The sequence below is a fragment of the Phacochoerus africanus genome, chromosome 7, assembly GCF_016906955.1.
Source record: "Phacochoerus africanus isolate WHEZ1 chromosome 7, ROS_Pafr_v1, whole genome shotgun sequence".
Taxonomy (NCBI): domain Eukaryota; kingdom Metazoa; phylum Chordata; class Mammalia; order Artiodactyla; family Suidae; genus Phacochoerus; species Phacochoerus africanus.
Window position 1 is genome coordinate 25,238,539 of NC_062550.1, and position 22,885 is coordinate 25,261,423.

At 46.0% G+C, this 22,885-nt stretch overlaps 1 protein-coding gene across 3 annotated transcripts in view; it reads right to left on the reverse strand.

Moving 5' to 3' along the window:
• Window positions 1–4,500: 4,500 nt before the first annotated feature.
• RNF41 (ring finger protein 41) overlaps window positions 4,501–22,885 on the reverse strand; it is a 28,344-nt gene continuing 9,959 nt past the window's right edge. For all 3 annotated transcript variants that reach the window (XM_047786912.1, XM_047786910.1, XM_047786911.1), the window contains 5 exons: window positions 14,969–15,081; window positions 10,421–10,692; window positions 9,000–9,135; window positions 8,516–8,619; window positions 4,501–7,420 (listed from right to left, as the gene is read on the reverse strand). In XM_047786912.1, the coding sequence (XP_047642868.1) occupies window positions 7,069–7,420; window positions 8,516–8,619; window positions 9,000–9,135; window positions 10,421–10,692; window positions 14,969–15,058 (954 nt within the window). In that variant the 5' untranslated portion in view covers window positions 15,059–15,081 and the 3' untranslated portion in view covers window positions 4,501–7,068. The remainder of the gene's footprint in view (window positions 7,421–8,515; window positions 8,620–8,999; window positions 9,136–10,420; window positions 10,693–14,968; window positions 15,082–22,885) is intronic.

A 22,885-nucleotide genomic window follows, 5' to 3' on the forward strand; every position in this document is an offset into this window, starting at 1 on the left:
CTGGAATTCCCTAAGGTCATATTCTTAGCCTTCGTCCTGTTCTCTCATTTAGTGGCTGCATTCATTCCTGGAATTTTTTTTCCCCATTTTTTAAAGTCTTCTTGAAGTAGAGCTGATTTACAATGTTGTGACCATTCATGGAATTTCCTGATCATCTTTGGGGCAGGTAACTCCCAAACCCATCTTTAACTTCTTGCTCTTAAGCCCAAGACTCACATTTCCATTTTCTGGCTAGCCCCCTGCACTTCCAACTCATTGTTCCCCCAAATGAGCTCCTTACTTCACCCTTGAAACCTGCTCATCCTCTTCTCCTCCCTATTCAGGGTAATGACACTGTCTTCTCATTCACAGACTAGAAAGCTTAGTCTTTATCTGTGACTCATCTCTAGCTACGTGCCCCTTGTGCAGTGGTTAGGGGCTTGGGCTCTGGAATCACCTTCTGGATTTAAGTCCCAGTTCTGATTATTACCTATGTCAGTTTTGTCCTTTGTCTCAATTTCCCTACATAGGAAATGGAGATGATAATAATGTCAAAAGCTGTTGGGACCCCTAGATGATTAAATACGTAGTGTGTGACTCAGGGTGGCTGTCAGCCCTCTCCTTGCTGGCAATATCCTATTCAGAACTCAGCTCCAATGACTCCTGAGAAGCCATCCCTCCTGCATCCCACCGGGATAGGGGAGCTCTTTCCTTCTTGTTGTCCCACTGTACTTAGTTCTTACCTATTAGCAACATTCTATTCAGTATTTCCCATTTTTTAACAGTATGTCACCTAAACTTCAGATTCAAGACTTGTTTCTCAATTATTTGCATAAATCAAATGCCTAGAACCACATCTGGCACGAGGGGTATGCTATAAATGTTGGCCAAGTGAATCTGGTAACTAAGGCCGGTTGGTTTTTCTTCCCTGATATCTCTTGTCCTCTTTCCTGCTCCATTTCAAGCTCTAATCCTCTCTTGTGTTAATTACTGCAAAGCTTACTAATAGTCACTAAATTTCCATTGCCTTCCCATTGCCACCAGAATCATGAGTTGCAAGTTGCACTCCTCTTCTTAAAAACTGTAAAATTGGGTGTTCCCATTGTGGCTTAGTGGTTAACAAACCTGACAAGTATCCATGAGGACAGAGGTTTGATTCCTGGCCTCGCCCAGTGGGTTGAGGATCTGACATTGCTGTGAGCTGTGGTGTAGGTTGTAGGCTTGGCTTGGATCCAGCATTGCCGTGGCTGTGGTGAAGGCCCGGGGCTACAGCTCTGGTTAGACCCCTAGCCTGGGAACTTCCATATGCTGTGGGTGTGGCCCTGAAAAGACAACAACAACAACAAAACCTGTAAAATTAAAGCCCAAATTGCCTGCCATGTATTCAAGTCCTTCCAAGAACTGGTCCCAAATTATATTATTTTGCTTTTTAGAGCCGAAGGCTAGGGGTCGAATCTGAGCTACAGCTGCTAGCCTACACCACAGCCACAGCAAAGGCAGATCAGAGCTGCATCTGTGACCTACACCACAGCTCATGGGCCAGATCCTTAGCCCACTGAGCAGGGTCAGGGATCGAACCCGCATCCTTATGGATCCTAGTCAGGTTTGTTAACTGCTGAGCTACGAACAGAACTCCCCCAGATTATTTCTTTGCCTTTTTTTTTTTTTGTCTTCTACGGCCGTTCCCTTGGCATATGGAGGTTCCCAGGCTAGGGGTCCAATCGGATCCGTAGCCTCCAGCCTACACCAGAGCCACAGCAACGCGGGATCCGAGCAACATCTGCAACCTACACCACAGCTCACAGCAATGCCGGATCCTTAACCCACTGAGCAAGGCCAGGGATCAAACCCGCAACCTCATGGTTCCTCGTTGGATTCGTTAACCACTGCACCTCAACAGGAACTCCTCCCCCAGATTATTTCTAATGTTATCTTTCTTCAACAAACTTTGCACTGCAAATGATTAGTCTCTTCCTTCAACATATCCTTCACCTCTCTCTGTTTTTATTCATGCTACAATCTCAGCCTAAAATAGAAGTAGCAAACCAGTGGGCCCTATGTTTTTTGGGTTTTTTTGGCTCACACTTTTCTTCTTTTTAGGGCCACACCTGTGGCATATGAAGTCCCCAGGCTAGGGGTTAAATGAGAGCTGCAGCTGCCAGCCTACAACACAGCTACGGCAACGCAGGATCCAAACCACGTCTGTGACCTACACCACAGCTCATGGCAACACCAGATCCTTAAGCCACTGAGCAGAGCCAGGGGTCAAACCCATATCCTCATGAATTGGACACAAGTTCGGTTCTTAACCCGCTGAGCCAGGATTGGAACTCTTAAAAAAATTCAGTCAACATGTAGAAGTTGTGACATTTAGAATAAGCATGGGGCAACACTGGGCCCCTGTTCTTCTATAGCAGTAATCAATTGGGGCTGCACTGCCAGCTGCCTCTTTTCTAAGGACATGTATTTGTTCACTTAACCGGTTTTAAAAACATCTTTTAGGGGAGTTCCCGCTGTGGCTTAGCAGGTTTAGAACCCTGCATAGGCTGGCAGCTGCAGCTCCAATTCCACCCCTAGCCTGGGAATTTCCATAAGCTATAGGTGCAGACCTAAAAACAAACAAAACATCTCTTGGGGAGTTCTCCTGCGGCTCAGCAAGTTAAGGATCTGCACTGTGGCCCATCGCAGTGGGTTAAGGATCTGGTGTTGCTGCAGCTGTGGCATAGGTCGAAGCTTTGGGGCTCAGATCTGATTGCTGGCCCGGGAACTTCTATTTACCATGGTGGTGGGGGAAAAATAAAAATCTCTCAGAGTTCCCTGGTGCCCTAGCACTTAAGGAAGATCTGGTGTTGTCACTGCTGTAGCTTGGGTCCAGTCCCTGGCCTGGGTAATTCCACATGCTGCAGGCGTGGCCAAAACCAAAATGAAACAAAAGCTCTCTCAACAATACAAGTGTACAATGATAGCGAGGCCTATGTCCTGCTATACAACATAAAGAACATCTCTCCTGTGATGTCTTTTATCTCCAGAACTGTTTAATATGCATCTGACTCTAGATCTAATTTTGTTTAGTAAAAATAGGCGTTGTGAGGAATAAGTTAAAGGACACTGTCAAGAAGCAATCAGTCACATTTAAAAGACCAGACAACTGGCACAACCTCTTCAACAAATTAGCTGTTACCAAAAAAAGTTGTTCCAAGAAGCCAGACTAAGAGAGTTAAAACAACTTTGTGTACAGGGATGGTTCCTGGATTGGATCCAGAGTGGACAAAAATTAGCTCTAAAATTACTTTTCTTGGGGAAGTTGGGGAAATGTGAATATAGGTTTATACGAGATTAAGGATACATGGTTAATTTTCAGCATGTGTTATTTTGGCAATATAGAAAAATGTTCTGATTTTTCAAATGTATATACTGAAATAAAAAAACTACCAACACTCTCTATACTTTCTCGCCCATTCTCTTGAACTTAAAAGTCTAGAACAGGAGTTCCTGTCGTGGTGCAGTGGTTAACAAATCCAACTCGGAACCATGAGGTTGCAGGTTCGATCCCTGGCCTTGCTCAGTGGGTTAAGGATCCGGCGTTGCCGTGAGCTGTGGTGTAGGTTGCAGACATGGCTCGGATCCTGCGTTGCTGTGGCTCTGGCATAGGCTGGCGGCTACAGCTCTGATTCAACCCCTAGCCTGGGAACCTCCATATGCTGCGGAAGCGGCCCTAGAAGACAAAAAGACAAAAAAAAAAAAAGTCTAGAACAGGTTGGTGACTAGTCTATAAAAGAACCAGTAACAGATATTTTAGGCTTTGTGGGTCATAGTTCTATGGCAACTACTCAGCTCCACTATTGTAATCTAAAAGCAGCCACAGATAATATACATAAGCACAAATGGGCATAGCTGTGTTCCAATAAAACTTTTTTTTTTTTTTTTAAACAAAATCAGGCAGGAGGATGCAAGCTATAATTTGCCAACTTCTGACCTAGAACAAATACTCTCTCTGGAAAAGTCTCTCCTGCAACCCATCAGAATCAGTGACTTTATCTTCTCTGTGCTCACATACTGCTTATGGTAGTAGGATCCACTTCCCACAGTCATGATGTCTTACTATAAACTCATCTCTATTAGGGAGGAAGTTCTTTGAAGGTAGGTGCCATTTTGCTACATGAGCCACCACTCCAGCCCCACCCTAGTGAGTTCTTGCAGAATAGACATTCAATGAATACTGTTTCCAAAAACCGAATCTCATCCTAAAAGGAAGATTTGGCATCATTCATGACATTCAAAAGAATGAACAGCAGGTCCTGAATTTTGAAGAAGCTTGAAAAAAAAATGCACTATTGCCATCACTGGAGTACATATATTGCCACTTGTGCTCTACATTGTGACATTTCATCGCTATCTTCTAATCACACCTTGTGTGTTTGCATAGTCAGTGGGCAGAGGAATGAACTAAGCCCCACTGGAGTATCTAGAGTACCACCAGGTTTATATCAGGTGCGTGATAAATACTCAACAAGTTTAAAATATAGCACTGCAGTACAAATTTTTTTTTTCTCATGACAGGGAAAAGGCAGCAAATGCCTACAAGAGGGTTTAGTCAAGGTCTGAGAAACAGCAGGTACAGTAGTTGCAGGTTCCTTTCGTCATGTTTCCTGTCTTGGTTAGGAGACAACGGGGGTGGAGGCTTCCCTGCCTGCAGTGGAATCCCGGATTCCAAAGCAAAGGTGCTTGTGGGACAAGGGAGAAAGGTACTTGCATATCATCTACAGAAAGTGTCCCAAAATCCCAGAGCACGTAGGGAAGACACGGGTTTGGAGCAAAGGTCAACCTGAAAAGTTGGCCTTTGCTCCAAGTGCAGATCACTAGTGCAGATCACTTCAGCTGTACACAACAGGAGACAGGAAGGAAGGATGTGGTGCCCACTCCCCCATATGGACATCCTCCAAAAGAGAGGTTAGTTCTATGACAAGAGCAGGTTACAAAGCAAGGGAGATATCAGAGGAATTAAGATGAGAGAAAAGGCCAAGGCAGAGGAGAACCTTCATGAAGGGAGTGATGTGAATTAAGAATTTAGCAAGTTGAGTAAAAGGTTTATTATTAGTGCAGTCAACACCATGGAACAGCACATATAACACAACCAGCAACCTGCAGAGACACTAGTGCAAAGGGCAGGGAAGCCTTAACTGGGCTTCCTGGCTCCATCTGAGGGTGACGACAATAGGGTGTGGGCCTTGGTGAGGCAGGCAGGGGCAGAGGGGAATGGAAGAAATGTAGTAACCAAACTAAGTATAGCAGCGTTTTCAAATTCCTGAGCACAACGTCCTGGAGCTGGAACGCATGACTGTTCTCACTCCCTTCGAGCTGTAACCCTCCTCCTCCCCCCAGTCCCAATGGAGACATGACCGACTCCCCAGACCAACGGAAGGCAGGCCTGGGAAAAACTCTGACAAGAGCAGAGGCTGTTCTATGGCCCTCTCTCTTCAATCCCTCGCCCACCTGCATATTAAGATCATCACACCCACCATCCCTCCCCTTCTCTTGCTCTGCTAGACACCCCAGGGGTTATTAGGGAATGCCCCGGGCAGCCTGAAATGGAGCTGAAGTCTTCAGGGGTTATGGGTGAGACAGAGCACAGGCTGTACCCAGAGACATAATTTCTACCCCATCTTCCCTGGTGAAGCTTACAACCCAGCTGTACATCTCCAAGGAAACCCAAAGTTGGGGGGGTTGGGGGCGGGGGAAGGGGTTGGCAGGATTTCTTTGAAATTAATACTCTTAAGCCCAGAGTTTTGCAATGAGACTCTGGATGGGCCGGGAGCGAAGTTCTCCAGAGGACATAGGCATTGATGCTGGACTGTCAAAACCATCACTGGAAGAGAGGAAGCTCCTCACCTTAGATGGCTTATCGAGGACTGGGGCAGACTTCGGTTCAGCCAAGGACTTCCTTGGCCCTTCCTATATTAAAGCCAAAGGTTGTGCTGAAAAGGAAAAATACAAAACAGATCCCATCCCTGTCCCACCCTATCCAGAATCCCCACAACAGGAACAGCAAAAGGAAAGTTTTAAATTTTGTTAATTTTTTTTTCTTTTTCCTTTCTTTAAAAAAAAAAAAAGGTAAATAAATTAAATTGCCAGCAATGTGCCTGGGCTGAAAAGTGGGATAGCCAATAATCAGGCCATTCTAAAAAAAAAAAAGAAAAAAAAAAGTGTGAGGGAGGGAGTAAAACATACACAAACAACAATGGCCAGGGAAATGATCAAAATAACTAGTTACAATCACAGGGCTGGGGAGGGGTCTATGGAACTATTATGGCCTGTGCCACAGAGGCAGCACCTACCCGATTTCAGCAAGAGCTGGTGAGCTGCTTCTTGCTGAGCGTCTCCACCCCAACAGATTAACCCCTCCTCCCCAACCCTGTCATTCCCTAACCACGAGAAAGTGTAGGAAAGAGGAGCTCATGTGGAAATTTTTGGCATCCCAGCCTGCACACCTGCAGACCCAGTGGAAGCCCACAGCTTTGAGGTGGGCTGAACAGGGTACTGCTTGGCACAGAGGTCTAGTCTTCCCCTGTGGGCCACCAGCGAAGGCCTACGGGCCTCATTTATTTCTAGGGTTTTGTTCCACCTTTACCATCTCTTCAGGATGTCCACTCCCCAGAGCTGCCCTCTAAATGCGGTTTAGGGTCAACAGGCCTGCCTGCTCTGACTCTCTGGTTTTGGAGGAGGGGAATGGTTAGATTCCTCACTCCACCCTGATCCTCTAGAGAAAATGAGTTTCTTTGTGCTTTCCGAAAATATCTGGAACCAGGGACCCTAGGCAGGAAAACAGATATAGAAGTGGGCACTTTCCCAACCAGAGGGAAAACAGAGACATCTCAGAGGAAGAAATCAGGCAAAAGGAGGGAATCTGGGTTTCCCACCTGAAAGGCTGAGCAGAGTGCCTGGGGCCCCTTCAGTGGCAGAAGAGCAGGGAGATGTGTGGCTCAAGTGAAAGCCACAGTATTAAGGAAACTGGGGAGGACTCAGGGCCCCGCTGCTGGAATGACAGGATCTTCTGATTTCCATCTCCTCCTGAGAGCCCGTCCAGATCGCCTATATCTCTTCCACGCCATGCGCAAATATCATGACAAGCCCCGGCTCCTGCACCATGTCGTCGCCCATGTGCTGGTTCTCACAGGCCATCACGACCACAGCCTGCTTGCCAGGGATGCGCTTGGCCACGTAGTTCTCATAGTAACGCCGGTTCATCTGTCTCGTCTCAAGCGTGGCCAGCCCCTGGGGCCAGCTACGCTCGTGGGCATTTTCAATCAGCTCGTTGACAATAGAAGCAGGACAGCCACTCTCCACCAGGGAGCGCTTGATTACAGCCTGGAGTACAGCATCCGGGGTTGAGATCATCCCGCCCCAGCGGGTCACTCTGGCCGGCTGCAGGGAGTTCACCCACCTGTGTGGAGGGAGTTGGAAGGGGGTCAGTCTGGCTCAGCCCCTTTCTCAGCTCCTCTCCTAACAGGTATGACTGCCTGCTCTGCACCCAGCCTAACTCGATTCTTCCTTCTTCCTTCCACCACTGGTTCAGAAACTCCAAATCGTTGCCTAGTCCCATCTGAGTTACATGTTACTCACCAGATTATACTCCACGAGTGTAGGGTCCCTGTTATTTTTCTAAAAAAATCCCAATACTTAGCACATGGTGCCTGGCATGCAATCAGTGCTCAACAAACGTGCACTGAACAAAGTAATTACTCCTCTAGACTCTGTCCCACGCAGCACTATTCACACTATATAGAATGACTCACAGTTTAGTCTATGAACTGTACAGAACCCCAGAACTGAAAGGGAGCTTAGACTTTACTTGTTTACTTCACTTGTTTTTGCTTCATTTTCAATCAGTTTTCTGGATTTGCACTCTGTTGGCTGAATTGTAAGCTCCCTGAAGGCAGGGATGCTACCTGCCATTTCTTTTGGTCTTCCTAATACTCCACAGGCTTTTTTTTCCATTTTTCTGAGGGTTATTTTTGTCTTTTTTTTTTCTTTTTTTCCTCCCGCTTTTTAGGGCTGCAGGTACAGTATATGGAAGTTCCCAGGCTAGGGGTCGAGAAGGAGCTACAGCTGCCAGCCTACACCACAGCCACAGCAATGTGGGATCCCAGCTGCATCTGTGACCTACATCACAGTTCACGGCAATGCCCAAACTCCTTAACCCACTGAGCAAGGCCAGGGATCAAACCCACGTCCTCATGGACACTAGGCAGGTTCTTTACTATTGAACCACAACAGGAACTCCACACCACAGCCTTAAATACAGGGCTCTGTACCCACCTATTCTTGGGTAAGCTTCCTTTCCATCTGCCCAAAAGAGTCGGCAATCCTCTGCTGGAGCTGAGGTTATTCCTTCTCCTCTGTCCCTGGTCTCCATCCCAGCATCTGAGAAGTAGTGGCCCCAGTCCAGCCCTCTTCTTACCCTCCCCTCTGCTCTTCCCCGCTCAGGGCTTGGTGCCAGGACATGGATGAGTGACTCCACGTCCTGAACGACACTCACTCTAGGATCTCGTTGTACTCAATTGTCTCCTCCAGGTTCTGAAGGTTGGGGTTGACACTGCGGATTGCACGCATGTATGCCTTGAGTAGCTGGATGTCCCGCTTCTGTGGAGGGAAGGAGAATGAGGGATAATGGTTAAGACAGACAAGAGATGAAAGACAAAAGTATGTGTGAGAAAGAGGGAAATCAAGAGATCTGAGGAACAACCAGACAGGAAGCTTCATGAAGACAGGGATACGACTGTATCATCCCCAGCTCTATCTCTAGTGCTTAGCAAAGTGCCTTCAAGGGAAGGCATCTGATAAACGTCAGGTGGATGAATGCCACTGATGGGATGCAGGGAAGAAAGAAGAGCTCCAGGGTGATTCGCTGCTACACACAGGCAGAGGACCCGCTGACCCAGGTTCGCAGGCACAGGCACAGATCCACTGCTCATGCTGATGCCTCTCACCCACAGGCACGCGGGTACATGCACATGCCCTACCTGTTCCGCCAGCTGGTGTTTGTGTTCCGCTGAGGTCTTTTCCAGCTCTGCAATGCGTGTCTGCTGCTGCTGTACCACTGAGCGCAGGTGCTTAATGCAGTTATGGTTTGGCAGCTCATCTTTGGGCATCTCTAGGCTGCCACCCAGGGAGGGAAAAGAACAGGACAGGAACATTCAATGGGACACCCAGGCAAAGGCAGGTAACTGATGAGAAAGCTTTCTCCTATCTGAAATTTCTCTCTTCTTTTTTTTCTTTTTTTTACAGCCATGTCTATGCCATAGCCACAGCCACACCAGAGCCAAGCTGCATCTGTAATCCATACCACAGCTTGTGGCAACACTGGATCCTTAATCCACTGAGCAAGGCTGGGGATTGAACCTGAATCCTTAGACACTATGTTGGTTTCTTAACCCACTGAATCACAAGGGGAACTCCCGAAATTTCTTTTTTTAATTTTTTTTGGGGGGTAGAATATTTCCTCAATTTCTTTTATGACATGGCTACTATTTTTTTTTTTGCTTTTTTTAGGGCTGCACACGTGCACAACATATGGAAATTCCCAGGCCTGGGGTCAAATCAGAGCTTCGGCTGCCAGCCTACACCACAGCAACACCGCATCCTTAACCCACTGAGCGAGGCCAGAGATCGAACCTGCATCCTCATGGTTACTAGTCGGGTTCATTACCACTGAGCCACAATGGGAACTCCATACTTTTTTTTTTTTTTGGCTGTGATATGCAACAGCTTGATATGGGATCTTAGTTCCCAGAAGAGGGACTGAACCTGGGCCACAGCAGTGAAAGAACCGAGTCCTAACCACTAGACCACCAGGGAACTCCTTCCTACCTGAAATTTCTAACAGTCAGTCACTTCTAACATTCAGGCCCCCTCTCGTTTATTCCCTTCCCTATCTACTTCCTCTGGAACTCCTTCCGTCTCTGTGACAGTGTTTTATCTCCCACATGGCCCTCCTTTCCTCCTACAGATTCTGCCTGTGCACTCATTCCTTCGAGAAGCCCCAGATTCACGGTCTTAGCTATCAGCCTTTAATTAAATATTTCACCTCCCCAAGGAAAAAAACAGGACAAGAGGGAATCTGAGAAGGCTGGAAATGAGAGCAATCAATCTGACAAAGAGAAAGTAGTACTGGACCAGAGAGGAGTAAAGTAGATCAGTCTTTAGCAGTATCACACGGGTTGCTGAATTGCTGTCTCCCCTCTTTTATTAAACCAAGGCAAAAAGAATGTAGCTGGGAAAGCAGCACAAAGTGAGGTCTTGGAGCAGGGAGCCAGGTAGGCCAAGAACCTCCTTGCCTACACCCACAGGAGGCCTCCTCAGCTAGTGAGCAAGGGATCCGGAGACAGGGGTGTAAGTAGGAAGGCCCTTCTCTGTGTGGGCAGAAGAAGGGCAGGAATCTTACCCGCAGCCCTGTTCACAGGTCACAGGCCGTTTTGGGTTGTGCTCACAGTCACTGAGGTGAGACATGAGGTTGTCAAGCCGAACAATAGCACTACAGCCAAACACAGCGTTGTCGCAGGCGATCTGCAACTTTGACAACATGTTCCGCATGATCCGAGGTACTGGGCGCAGGTGGGCGACCGTCACAACGCTTCGGTCCACCGGACACGTCTGCTGCTGAGAGAACCACTGGGTGATGCAGGCGTTGCAGAAAGCATGCTCACAGTGAGGCGCCTGGAAGGGAGAGCAGGGCAAAAAGGGGCACGAGAGAATTAGCAGCAGCTAAGAGCCTGGGAACGATAACTCCCCCAAAGCCAATCAAGGCTCTGAGCAGCTTCCAGGACGAGGTCCCTAGGGTCACGGCAAAGTACAGATCTACTATGGGCAGGGCACTGTGGGCACAGGCTTCATATATGCTTCCCGTGTGGATTGTGACATAAGACAAACAAGTGAAAAGTTACATAACAATAAGAGATATAAATAATATTCCAGGACAATGGGAGAGATGACATAAGGTAGTTAATTATTAACTGCCAACTGGGTTACATATACAACAACTGCCAAAGACAACCAGAGGAGGGTGCGATCTTTCCAGTCTGGGTCAATCGGGGTAGGTATCTATGGTGAGGACAGAATCCGATCTCGGTCTGGAGGGACAGGAAGGAGGGGGACAGAGACTTACTGGCCCAAGTTCAATGTAAGAAATCAACAAAACAAAAGCCTGGAACGCCTGGTGAAGGGTTAAAAGTCGTCTCTGCGTGGGCCCCAGTTCTTATTTTATGAGGGCTGACCTCAGGCCTACCCTCCAAAAAAGGACTAGATTTTTGCAGAATCACATTCTTTTCAGTTGCATAAGGATCGTATTTCAGCCTACTTCCGTGATTCTCTGGTCTCTGTGTGGAGATGCTCTCTGGCCTCCAGCATGGGGAAAATACTGCAGGCACTAAGTAGATGCTGATGAATGAATGAATGAACGAATGACTCAAGTGCTTACGTCCCAAACATTCTGCTATGTGCGTAAAATAAAAAAAGATAGTTTCTGCGCTCGAGATGCTCACAGACACCAAGGACTATAACACAGAAAGCTTCGTAAGGAAAGAGGTCATCCTCAGTATCATTAATCCAACTGTCAGTACTTTTTTATTTTTCACTTAAAGAAATAATATTTGATTCTTTTCAAAATCTTACAGACCCTCCCCCCCAAAAAATCCTCCTAAATTTGTCTGCTTTTTGCCATCTGTACTGCCACTACTCCAGTTCAAGCAATCATCTCTCATTTATAGTCTTCTTTTTTTTTTAAGTTTTATTTATTTTCCCCCCACTGTACAGCATGGGGACCAAGTTACACATACATGTATACATAATTTTTCCTCCCATTGTCATGTTGCGATGTAAGTATATAGACATAGTTCTCAGTGCTACACAGCAGGATCTCATTGTAAATCCATTCCAAGAGCAATAATTTGCATCCGTTAACCCCAGGCTCCCAATCCCTCCCACTCCTTCCCCCTCCCCACCAGGCAGCCACAAGTCTATTCTCCAAATCCATGATTTTCTTTTCTGTGGAAAGGTCCATTTGTGCTGTATATTAGATTCCAGTTATAAGTGAAATGATACGGTATTTTTCTTTCTCTGACTTATTTCACTTAGTATGAGAGTCTCTACTTGCATCCATGTTGGTGCAAATGGCATTATGTCATTCTTTTTTATGGCTGAGTAGTATTTCATTTATATTCTTTTAACTGGTCTTCCTACTTCTACCTTGCCCCTTTGTAATCCAGCTTACATTCTGCAGTCAGAGTGATCATTTAAAATGCAATAGGAGTCCCCCCCCAAAAAAAAAACCCAAACAACAAAAAAAGAGGAGTTGCTGTCGTGGCTCAGCAGTTAACGAACCCGACTAATATCCATGAGGATGAGGGTTCGATCCCTGGCCTTGCTCAGTGGGTTAAGGATCTGGCATTGCCCTGAGCTGTGGTGTAGGTTATAGACATGGTTCAGATCTGGCATAGATATGGCTGTGGCTATGGCTGGCAGCTACAGCTCCTGTTAGACCCCTAGCCTGGGAACCTCCATATGCCTAGGTGAGGCCCTAAAAAAGACAAAAAAAAAGAGTTCCTGCCATTGTGGTTCAGCAGTAACAAACCTGACTAGCATCCATGAGGACTCGGGTTCGATCCCTGGCCCCGCTCAATGGGTTAAGGGTCTGGCATTGCCTTGAGCTGTGGTACAGGTCACAGGTGTGGTGTAGCCTCAGCTACAGCTCCAATTCGACCCCTAGCCTGGGAACCTCCATGTGCCGCGGGTGCAGCTCTAAAAAGACCACACACACAAAAAAAGCAAACTAGATCATATCCCTCGCCTGCTTAAAGCTTTACAATGGTTTCCCTTTACACTTGAAATATGTCTGACCTGGCTCTGTGCCTCTGGCCTCTCCTCGCCGGACACCATGCTCCCAGTACTGAGTTCAAGCCATTCTGGCTTTCTCTCTGCTCCTTGCCCACACCCTGCTCATTCCTGTCTCTTGCTTTTGCTGCTCCCCTTTGCCAGAACGGCCTCTCATCATTCAGATCTCAGCTCAGCTGCACCTCTTTCGTGACCTTCCTATCTAATCCTGCCACCCCTGCGGAAGTATACGGAATGGGCTACCTTTTGTGTAATAAGAAAGATGGGCAAATAGATGTATACATTCACACTTAATGTGCCCACACATATGCCAGAAGAATACCAAATAAACTAATAAAAACAGTTCTCTATGAGGGGATTAGCTGGACTGGGATAAGGATGGACACAAGAGTATATCTTTTTATACTGTTTTTATTTCTAAACCATATGAATTTATTATCTATTCAATAAATAAATAAATATGATGTAGGGAAATCACCATCCCTAGCAGAGGCCTTCTACCCTCAGAAATGTGTCTGGTAACCTGGCCTGCTTCTCAGAAGGTAAAGCCTTGGGGGCAGGGGTGGCGCAGAACAGTGGGCTGCCTCAGTCACCAACTGCCACTGCCTTCTCCATGTGTGACTCATCACAAATGACAGCGCCAGAAAACAGGGACCTGCCAGGTGGGGAGAGAAGTGACACACCCCATGACCTCTTGACATTACCTGGAGAGCCTGTTCCACACCCAGCCAGGCAGCCTCTAATGGCAGTAGGCCGCAAAGGCTAGGTAGGGGTAGGACCAGGGCTAGCTGCCACTGCATGCAGTCTGATTTTCATTCAGCTCAGGCATCTGGGCTCCTTTGGACAGCTGAAAACTGCAGAGTGAGAATCCTCTCCAAGGACCACAGGGAGCCCCAGGGAGTTGTATAGCAGTGAGCTGGGGGAAGGGCCATAAGCCCTCACTGACTGTCCTGGTTTGGAAAATGGGATTAACGCCAACTAGCCAGGAGTGGAAGAGGATTAACTGGTATTTACAGAGTGTGGGCAGGAAGGACCAGGCAGGATGATGCCCCACGATCACAACTCTTAAGAATTCATCTCACTCATTACCCGTGCCTGGTAATCACGAGCTTTTCCTCATACCCGATCCAGGAAGATACAACTGACTCTAGCAAGGATGGTAGAGAAATGACCTGGGGAAGGGGGCAGATTTCATATCAAAATGCAGAGTACATGGCTGCATCAAAATTGATCTTTTTCAGTAAGTCCCAGGAAGAAACTAGGTCAGTTCATATAGTTCCCCTCTTCCTATCGGTTAAACAGTAGGCAGATCTGAGGGAAGACTGGCTGATCACCTGAAACACATCATCATGAATATGGAGAGAGAACTTCGGAGAGTTCGGAAGTTCAGTTGTGGGCAGGAAGATGGAGCCTAGTTAGAGCCCCAAAGAGAAAAAGCAGCTAGCAAGCTACTGTGAGAGGACAGAAACAAACAGGTGACCATTTTATGGCACAAAAATTACCTTGGGGTGACTGCTGAAGAAATCTGAACCACTGCACTTCTGTGGTGTCCCCCTCTAGACAGACTCTGGAAAACCCTAAATCTCTTGCAGCCACACCTCTATTCTATGTGTATCAGGAGTGTGGGGAGTAGGGAAAGGGGAATCCCAGCAGTGACTTCCCCACTAGCCCCATTTGCTATGAATTTTTCTTTCTTTTTTGGCCACGCCTGTGGCATGTGGAAGTTTCCAGACCTAAGCCGCTGCAGTGACAATGCTGGATCCTTAACCTGCAATGAAACAAGTGAACTCCCCTACAAACACTTTTATTTTTTTGCTCTCTAGGGCTGTACTTGCGGCATGTGGAAGTTCCCAGGCTAGGGGTCTAATCAAAGCTACAGCTGCTGGCCTACACCACAGCCACAGCAACACAGGATCTGAGCTGCATCTTCGACCTACACTATAGCTCACAGCAACACGGGATCCTTAACCCACTGAGCAAGGCCAGGGATTGAACCCGCAACCTCATGGTTCCTAGTTGGATTCGTTTCCACTGTGCCACGATGGGAACTCCTCCCCTACAAATACTTTCTATCAGCATCAAACCTGTCATAAGACCAACTCACCTGGACTGGCTCCTCCAAGACTCCACTGCAAATAGGACAAATAAGGTCTTCATCAACATCCCCCTGGAAACGGGTTACATCATACCCCATGTCTCATCACTGAAACCCAGGTCCTGGATGGAACAACAGAAGAAAAAGAGACCAATTCAGAAGATTACGAATATATGCCAACTTGATCTCACTGCCAAGATCCATTCATTTGTCCAAGATTTACTGAGACCTTACTATGTGCCAGTCATTTGGGGAAGGAATAACAGCTGACTCAAGAAAGTTAATTCTATTAGGAAAAGATATTATGTAAGTATATACTTAAAATATGAAGTGATCAATGCTTTCAGGGTAAGCATAGGGTGTTATGAGGGCAGGAAATGTGGGTCCCTAACTCAGGCTGATAGGAGAGGGAGATGTTGAGAAGTTTTCCAGGACTAGGTGTCAATAGCAGGACAAGCAAGAGTTAGCTAGGCAACGTACGCAACCTGTGTGGGGACAGTGGGAGGCAGGGCAGGGTGGGGCATTAAGAGTTTTAGGCACATGAGTACCTCAGTGTTCACTGCAGCACTATATACAATAGCCAATTCATGCAAACAACCTAAATGCCCATCGACAGAGGAGTGGATAAAGATGTGGTACAGATACACAATGGACTATTACTCAGCCATAAAAAGGAATAAAATAATGGCATTTGCAGCAACATGGATGGACCCAGAAATTATCACATTAAGTGAAGTTAGTCAGACAGTGAGACACAAACGTCATGTGCTATCACTTATATGTGGAATCTAAAAAGGGATACAACGAACTTCTTTGCAGAACAGAAACTGACTGACAGACTTTGAAAAACTTCTGGCTACCAAAGGAGACAAGTTGGTGAGGGAGGGATGGGCTGGGGGTTTGGCGTGGAAATGTTGTAAAACTGCGTTGTGGAGTTCCCATCACGGCTCAGCGAAAACGAATCTGACTAGTATCCATGAGGATGCGGGTTCAACCCCTGGCTTCGCTTAGTGGGTTATGGATCCGGCATTGCTGTGAGCTGTGGTGTAGGTCCCAGACATGGCTCAGATCCTAAGTTGGTGTGACTGTGGCACAGGCTGGCAGCTGCAGCTCCGATTCCCCTAGCCTGGGAACTTACATATGCTGTGGGTGCAGCCCTAAAAAAAATAAATAATAAAGGCCCAAAAGTAAGAGGGGACAGGATAGGTTCAGAGAACTGTAAGTGGTTCAAAAAAAGTCCAATCTGGGAGTTCCTATTGTGGCGCAGTGGTTAACAAATCCGACGAGGAACCATGAGGTTGTGAGTTCGATCCCTGGCCTTGCTCAGTGGGTTAAGGACCTGGCGTTGCTGTGAGCTGTGGTGTAGGTTGCAGATGCAGCTCGGATCCTGCATTGCTGTGGCTCTGATGCAGGCCGGCAGCTACAGCTCTGATTAGACCCCTAGCCTGGGAACCTCCCTATGCCACGAGAGCGGCCCTAGAAATGGCAAAAAGACAAAAAAAAAAAAAAAAAAGGCCAATCTGAAGGGTGCAAGAGAGGAAGTGTCAAAATACAAGGCTTGGAGAGGGGAGCCAAGGGCCAGACCATGAGAAGTCTTATGTAAGGAGTTTGGCCTTAATCCTGAGGCTATGGGAAGCCACTGAAAGACTTAAAAGGAATGATGTAATAAAAGTTCCCTTCTAGAATCACCCTGTAAACAGGGGTAAGATTAGAGACAGGAAGAACATCCAGGCAGGAGAGACGGTGGGAGTTGGTATTCAGATGGTGGGGTGAGGAAGGAAGTACAGGAGAACAAAGACTCAAAGAGCAGCGAGGCTGCCATGCCCCATCTTTGGGCTCCTACAGGTCAAATCCAAGAAGGGATCACTGAACAGTAACCTAAACTATTCCTGTAAACATCCAACAAGTGGGCCACCTGGATCAAGGGTGGGCACGTGATATAAGGGCAGACCGTGTACAGAGCAGCCATTAGCTATGAGGTCCTGAAAAAGATGAGTTCAGCCAATCATGTAGTTCTCAGACATTCAGAATCAGGTTGTCCTATTTACTTATTTATTATCTTTTCTAGGGCCACACCCGTGGCACATGGAGATTCCCAGGCTAGCAGTGGTCTAATCAGAGCTGTAGTTGCCGGCCTACACCAGAGCCACAGCAACACCAGATCCGAGCCATGTCTTCAACCTACACCACAGCTCATAGCAATGCCAGATCCTTAACCCACTGAGTGGGGCCAGTGATCGAACCCAGGTCTTCATGGATACTGGCGGAGCTACAATGAGAACTCCCACAATCACCTCTGAACATCAATTACATGAGCCAATAAATTCCTTATTATGTTTTGGCTGGCTTGAGATGGGTTTTTGTCTCTCACCCTTTTTTTTTTTTTTTTCTTTTTATGGCTGCATCTGCAGCATATGGAAGTTCCTGGGCCAGGGGTACAAATGGAGATGCAGCTGCAGCCTACGCCAACACTGGATCCTTAACCCACTGAGCAAGGCCAGGGATCAAACCCACATCCTCAGAGACAATGCCAGGTCCTTAACCCGATGAGCTACACTCGAACTCTGGGTTTTTGTCTCCTTAAACTGAAAAAAATCATGATTAACACACAAGGTTAATGGATGCAAGAAATCACAAAATTCACTTATCTTTACCCATTCTATATAGGCATTGCTACGATTATGCTGACTTCTACCACCACTATTTCTCTATATACTTTTTTTTTTTTTTTTGCTCCAAGATCTATGGAGGTTCCTAGGCTAGGGGTTGAATTGGAACTACAGCTGCCCGCCTATACCACAGCCACAGCCATGCAGGATCTGAGCCGAGTCTGTGACCTACACCACAGCTCACGGCAACGCTGGATCTTTAACCCACTGAGCAAGGCCAGGGATTGGACCCGCCACCTCATGGTTCCTAGTCGGTTTCATTAACCACTGAGCCATGATGGGAATTCCCTCTGTATTCTTATTTCTCCATCTCTAGGGCCTAAGTTCAGGGCCTTGGGCTTACTAACAATCCCTCTGAAACTGCCACTGTAAACAGTGGTCGGCTATCTCCTATAAAATGGGATGGAGAGAAGGGCATTCACCATACATTTGTCTCTCCCTAAACTTCTGACCTTCTGTTCCTATGCTAACATTCTCTTAAATAATCTACCAAGAGTGAGGATTGGAGTTTCCTGATGGCTCATCAGGTTAACTGATCAAGCACTGTCACTGCTATGGCGCAGGTCTGATCCATGGCCCAGGAACTTCCACATGTCATGGGCGTGGCAAAAAAAAAAAAAAAAAACCCTGATGGATTAGGGTGAGTACATGAGAATGATACTGAAGACATCATAGGAGTTCCAGACTTAGCACAGCAGAAACGAATCCAACTAGGAACCATGAGAAAGCAGGTTCAATCCCTGGCCTCACTCAGTGGGTTAAGGATCTGGCATTGCCTTGAGCCATGGTGTAGATCACAGACACAGCTCAGATCTGGCGTTGCTGTGGCTCGGGTGTAGGCCGGCAAATGTAACTCCAATTAGACCCCTAGCCTGGGAACCTCCACATGCTGTGGGTGCGGCCCTAAAAAGACAAAAGACAAAAAAAAAAAAGACAACATAAAGTGAAATGTAAAACCCAAACTAGGAGTTCCCATTGTGGCTCAGTGAGTTAAGAACCTGAGTAATATCCACGAGGATGCATGCTCAATCCTTGGCCTCATTGTTAATAATGGTTTTATTCGGATATAGGACTAAGACTAATGCTTTTCTTCTATTTTTTAACTATCAAGTTTTCTTCTCCCTTCTTTTTTGGCCACACTCACTTATGGAAGTTCCTGGGCCAGGGATCGAATGGATCCAAGCCAGAGCTGTGACCTATGCCACTGTTGCAGCAACGACGGACCCTTAAGCCACTACACAGGGCCAGTGACCAAATTGGCCCCTCCACAGATACAAGGTGTATCATTAACCCACTTTTAATGAGTATAAATTTTTTAAAGTCAGAATTCAACTTTAAACACTCTCCTACAAATATGGAAAAAATATTTTTTTTAATTTAGAAATTACTTGGAAATTACAGGAATTACGGGAATAAAAGATAACAGAATTTGATCATGCCCAGAAGTTTTTCCTATTGACCTGGTTAAGACAGTCTTATTTTTGCCTTTAGGGTTAGAATGGATCACAAGAGACCATCTGGTTTAACATTCCAGGAGTGGAGTCCTCTACACTGTACTCAACAGTTAGTCACCGTGTGTTTGCTTGTTTACTGCTTTTAGGGGCTGCACCCACAACATATAGAAGTTCCCAGGCTAGGGGTAGAACTGGAACTATAGCTGTCACCTGTACCACAGCCACAGCCATGCAGGATCTGAGCTGCATCTTCAAACTACACCGTAGCTCACGGCAAAACCAGATCCCAGACCCACTGAGCAAGGCCAGGGATCAAACCAGCACCCTCATGGATACTAGCTGGATTCATTTTTGCTGCGCCACAAAGGGAACTCCATGTCACATGTGTTTACACACTCCTGAGAAGGTCAAGATAGAGTGCAGCAGGAGGGCAGTGAGAAACATCCAGCCCAGACTCAATTTTCCCATAGCATTCTATTTTTTTCTTTCTTCTTTTTTCTTTTTTGCTGTGTTCACAGCATGTGGAAACTCCCAGGCCAGCGATGGAGCCTGAGCCACAGCAGTGACAACATGAGATCCTTAACCCACTGTGACACGAGGGACTTCCATCCCATAGCATCCTGAAATGCTTATGTCCCTCTACAACAGGGTACCCAGGAGTTCCCTTTGTGGCACAGGAGAAACAAATCCAACTAGGAACCCTGAGGTTGTGGGTTCAATCCCTGGCCTTGCTCAGTGGGTTAAGGATCCGGCATTGCCATGAGCTGTGGTGTAGGTCACAGACGCGGCTCAGATCCTGCGTTGCTGTGGCTCTGGTGTAGGCTGGTGGCTACAGCTCCGACTGTACCCCTAGCCTGGGAACCTCCATGTGCTGCGGATGAGGCCCTAGAAAAGACAAAAAGACAAAAAAAAAAAAAAGAATTTATCTGTGTGTATACTCAATATTCAAATAAAGAAATAAATCTGTAATTATCCTAAATTGTGAAAGAAAAGTATTAAGGTTAAATCCAAAAACATGTCCAAAATATTCAATGTTACATACACTATATACGTCATATACGTTATAAAACATATACCACATACACATATAACATGTCATATACTGCGTAAGGTCTGGAAAAAATGTACTCTTGCAAGAAAAAGATGATTCAGGTGAATCTTAACAACAACAACAAAAAAAAACAGTAAATGTCAAGTTATAGGAATATCTTTTTGGATCCACTACCTAGAGTCATGCAAATAAAACCAAAAATAAATAAAGGAGACCTGTTACACTTAAAAGCTTTTGCACACCAAAGAAATACATTGATAAAACAAAAAGACAACCCACAGAACGGGAGAAAATACTTGCAAACAAAGCAACCAACAAGGCATTAACCTCCAAAACATACAAACAGCTCACGAAGCTCAATACAAAAAAAAACAAACAACCCAGAGTTCCTACTGTGGTGCAATGGGTTAAGATCAGATTGCAAGGGAGTTACCATCATAGCTCAGCAATAACGAACCTGACTAGCATCTCTGAGGAGGTGGGTTCAATTCCTGGCCTCGCTCAGTGGCTTAGGGATCCTGCTTTGCCTTGAGCTGTGGTGAAGGCCCTGGCAGCTACAGTTCCAATTCAACCTCTAGTCTGGAAACTTCCATAAGCTATAGGTGTGGCTCTTACAAAAAAAATCAGGAGTTCCTGTTGTGGCACGGGAGAAACGAATCCGACTAGTAACCTCGAGGTTGCAGGTTTGATCTCTGGTCTTGCTCAGTGGATTAAGGATCTGGTGTTGCCAAGAGCTGTGGTGGAGGTCACAGATGCAGCTGGGATCCTGCTTTGCTGTGGCTGTGGTATAGGCCCGCAGCTGTAGCTCCAATTCGACCACTAGCCTGGGAACCTCCACATGCACGGGTGCAGCCCTAAAAAGACAAAAGACCAAAAAAAAAAAAAAAAAATCAGACTGCAGGAGTTCCAGCAGTGTCGGGATCACTGGGACACAGGTTTGATCCCCAGCTTAGCACAGCTGGTTAAGGATGTGGTGTTGGTGTTGCCATAGCTACAGTGCAGGTGGAAACTGAGGCTCAGATCTGATCCCTGGCAACTCCATACACCACAAGATGGCCAAAAAAAAGAATCTGAATGCAGAGGCACAGGTTCGATCCCTAGCCCAGTGCAGTGGGGTTAAAAGATCCAGCCTTGCCGCAGCTGTAGCATAAGGCATAGGTCACAGCTGTGACTGAGATTCAATTCCTGGCCCTAGAACTTCCCCATCCCATGGACACAGCTGTAAATGGAGAAAGAAAAAGGCAGAAAATCTAAATAGACACTTCTATAGTCTTTCAAAGAAGACATACAGATGACTAAAAGGCACATGAAAAGGTGCTCAACGTAGTAATTATTACAAAACTGCAAATCAAAACTACAATGAGGTCTTATCTCGCACCAGTCAGAATTGCCATCATCGAAAAGTCTATAAACTGGAGTTCCCTTGTGGCTCAGCGGGTTAAGGATTTGGCATTGTCACTGCAATGGCTTGGGTTGCTGCTGTGGTAAGGGTTTGATCCCTGGTCCAGAAACTTCCATATGCCATAGGTGTGCCCTCCCCCCACCCCCAAAGAAAGTCTATAAATAATAATAAATGCTGGAGAGAGTACAGAGAAAAAGGACCCTTCTACACTGTTGGTAGAAAAGTAAATTGATACAATCACTATGGAAAACAGTATGTGGGTTCCTCAAAAACTAAAAATAGAACTACCTTATGATATATGGAATTTATGGAATTTATAATCCAGCAATCCCACTCCTGGGCATGTATGTAGGTTCCTCAAAAAACTAAAAATAGAACTACCTTATGATATACGGAATTCATGGAATTTATAATCCAGCAATCCCACTCCTGGGCATACATCCAGAGAGAACCTTAATTTGAAAAGATACATGCACCCGAACGTTCATTGCAGCACTATTTACAATAGCCAAGATATGGACTCAACCTAAATTCCATCGACAGATGAATGGCTAAAGATGATATAGTACATATATATAATGGAATATTACTCAGCCATAAAAAATGAAATAACGTAATTTGCAGCAACATGGATGGACCTGGAGATTATCATACTAAGTGAAATAAGTCAGAGAAAGACAAATATATCATTTATATGTGGAATCTAAACAAAATGATACAAATAAACCTAATTTACAAAGAAGAAATTAAAAAAAAAAAAAAAAAGGGAGTTCCCGTCGTGGCGCAGTGGTTAACGAATCAGACTAGGAACCATGAGGGGTTAACGATCCGGCGTTGCCTTAAGCTGTGGTGTAGGTTGCAGACGAGGCTCGGATCCCGCGTTGCTGTGGCTCTGGTGTAGGCCGGTGGCTGCAGCTCCGATTGGACCCCTAGCCTGGGAACCTCCATATGCCGTGGGAGCGGCCCAAGAAATAGCAACAACAACAACAACAACAACAAAAAAGACAAAAAAAAAGAAATAGATTTAGAGACCTCAAAAAAACAAACCTATGGTTACCAAAGAGGAAGGAGGAGGGAAGGATTGGGGGTGTGGGACAGCACATGCAAACTGGTATATGGAATGGATGGTCAACAAGGACCTGCTATATAGCACTCGATATTCTGTGATAACCTATTTGGGAAAGGATATGTGCATATGAATAACTGACTCACTTTGCTATACAATAGAAATTAACATGACACTGTAAATCAACTATACTTCAAAAAAAAAAAAAAGTAAGTGTCCTAAAACAGCATATACCTTTTTACCTAGCAATTGTAATTTCAATAACATAGCCTAAGGAAATACTT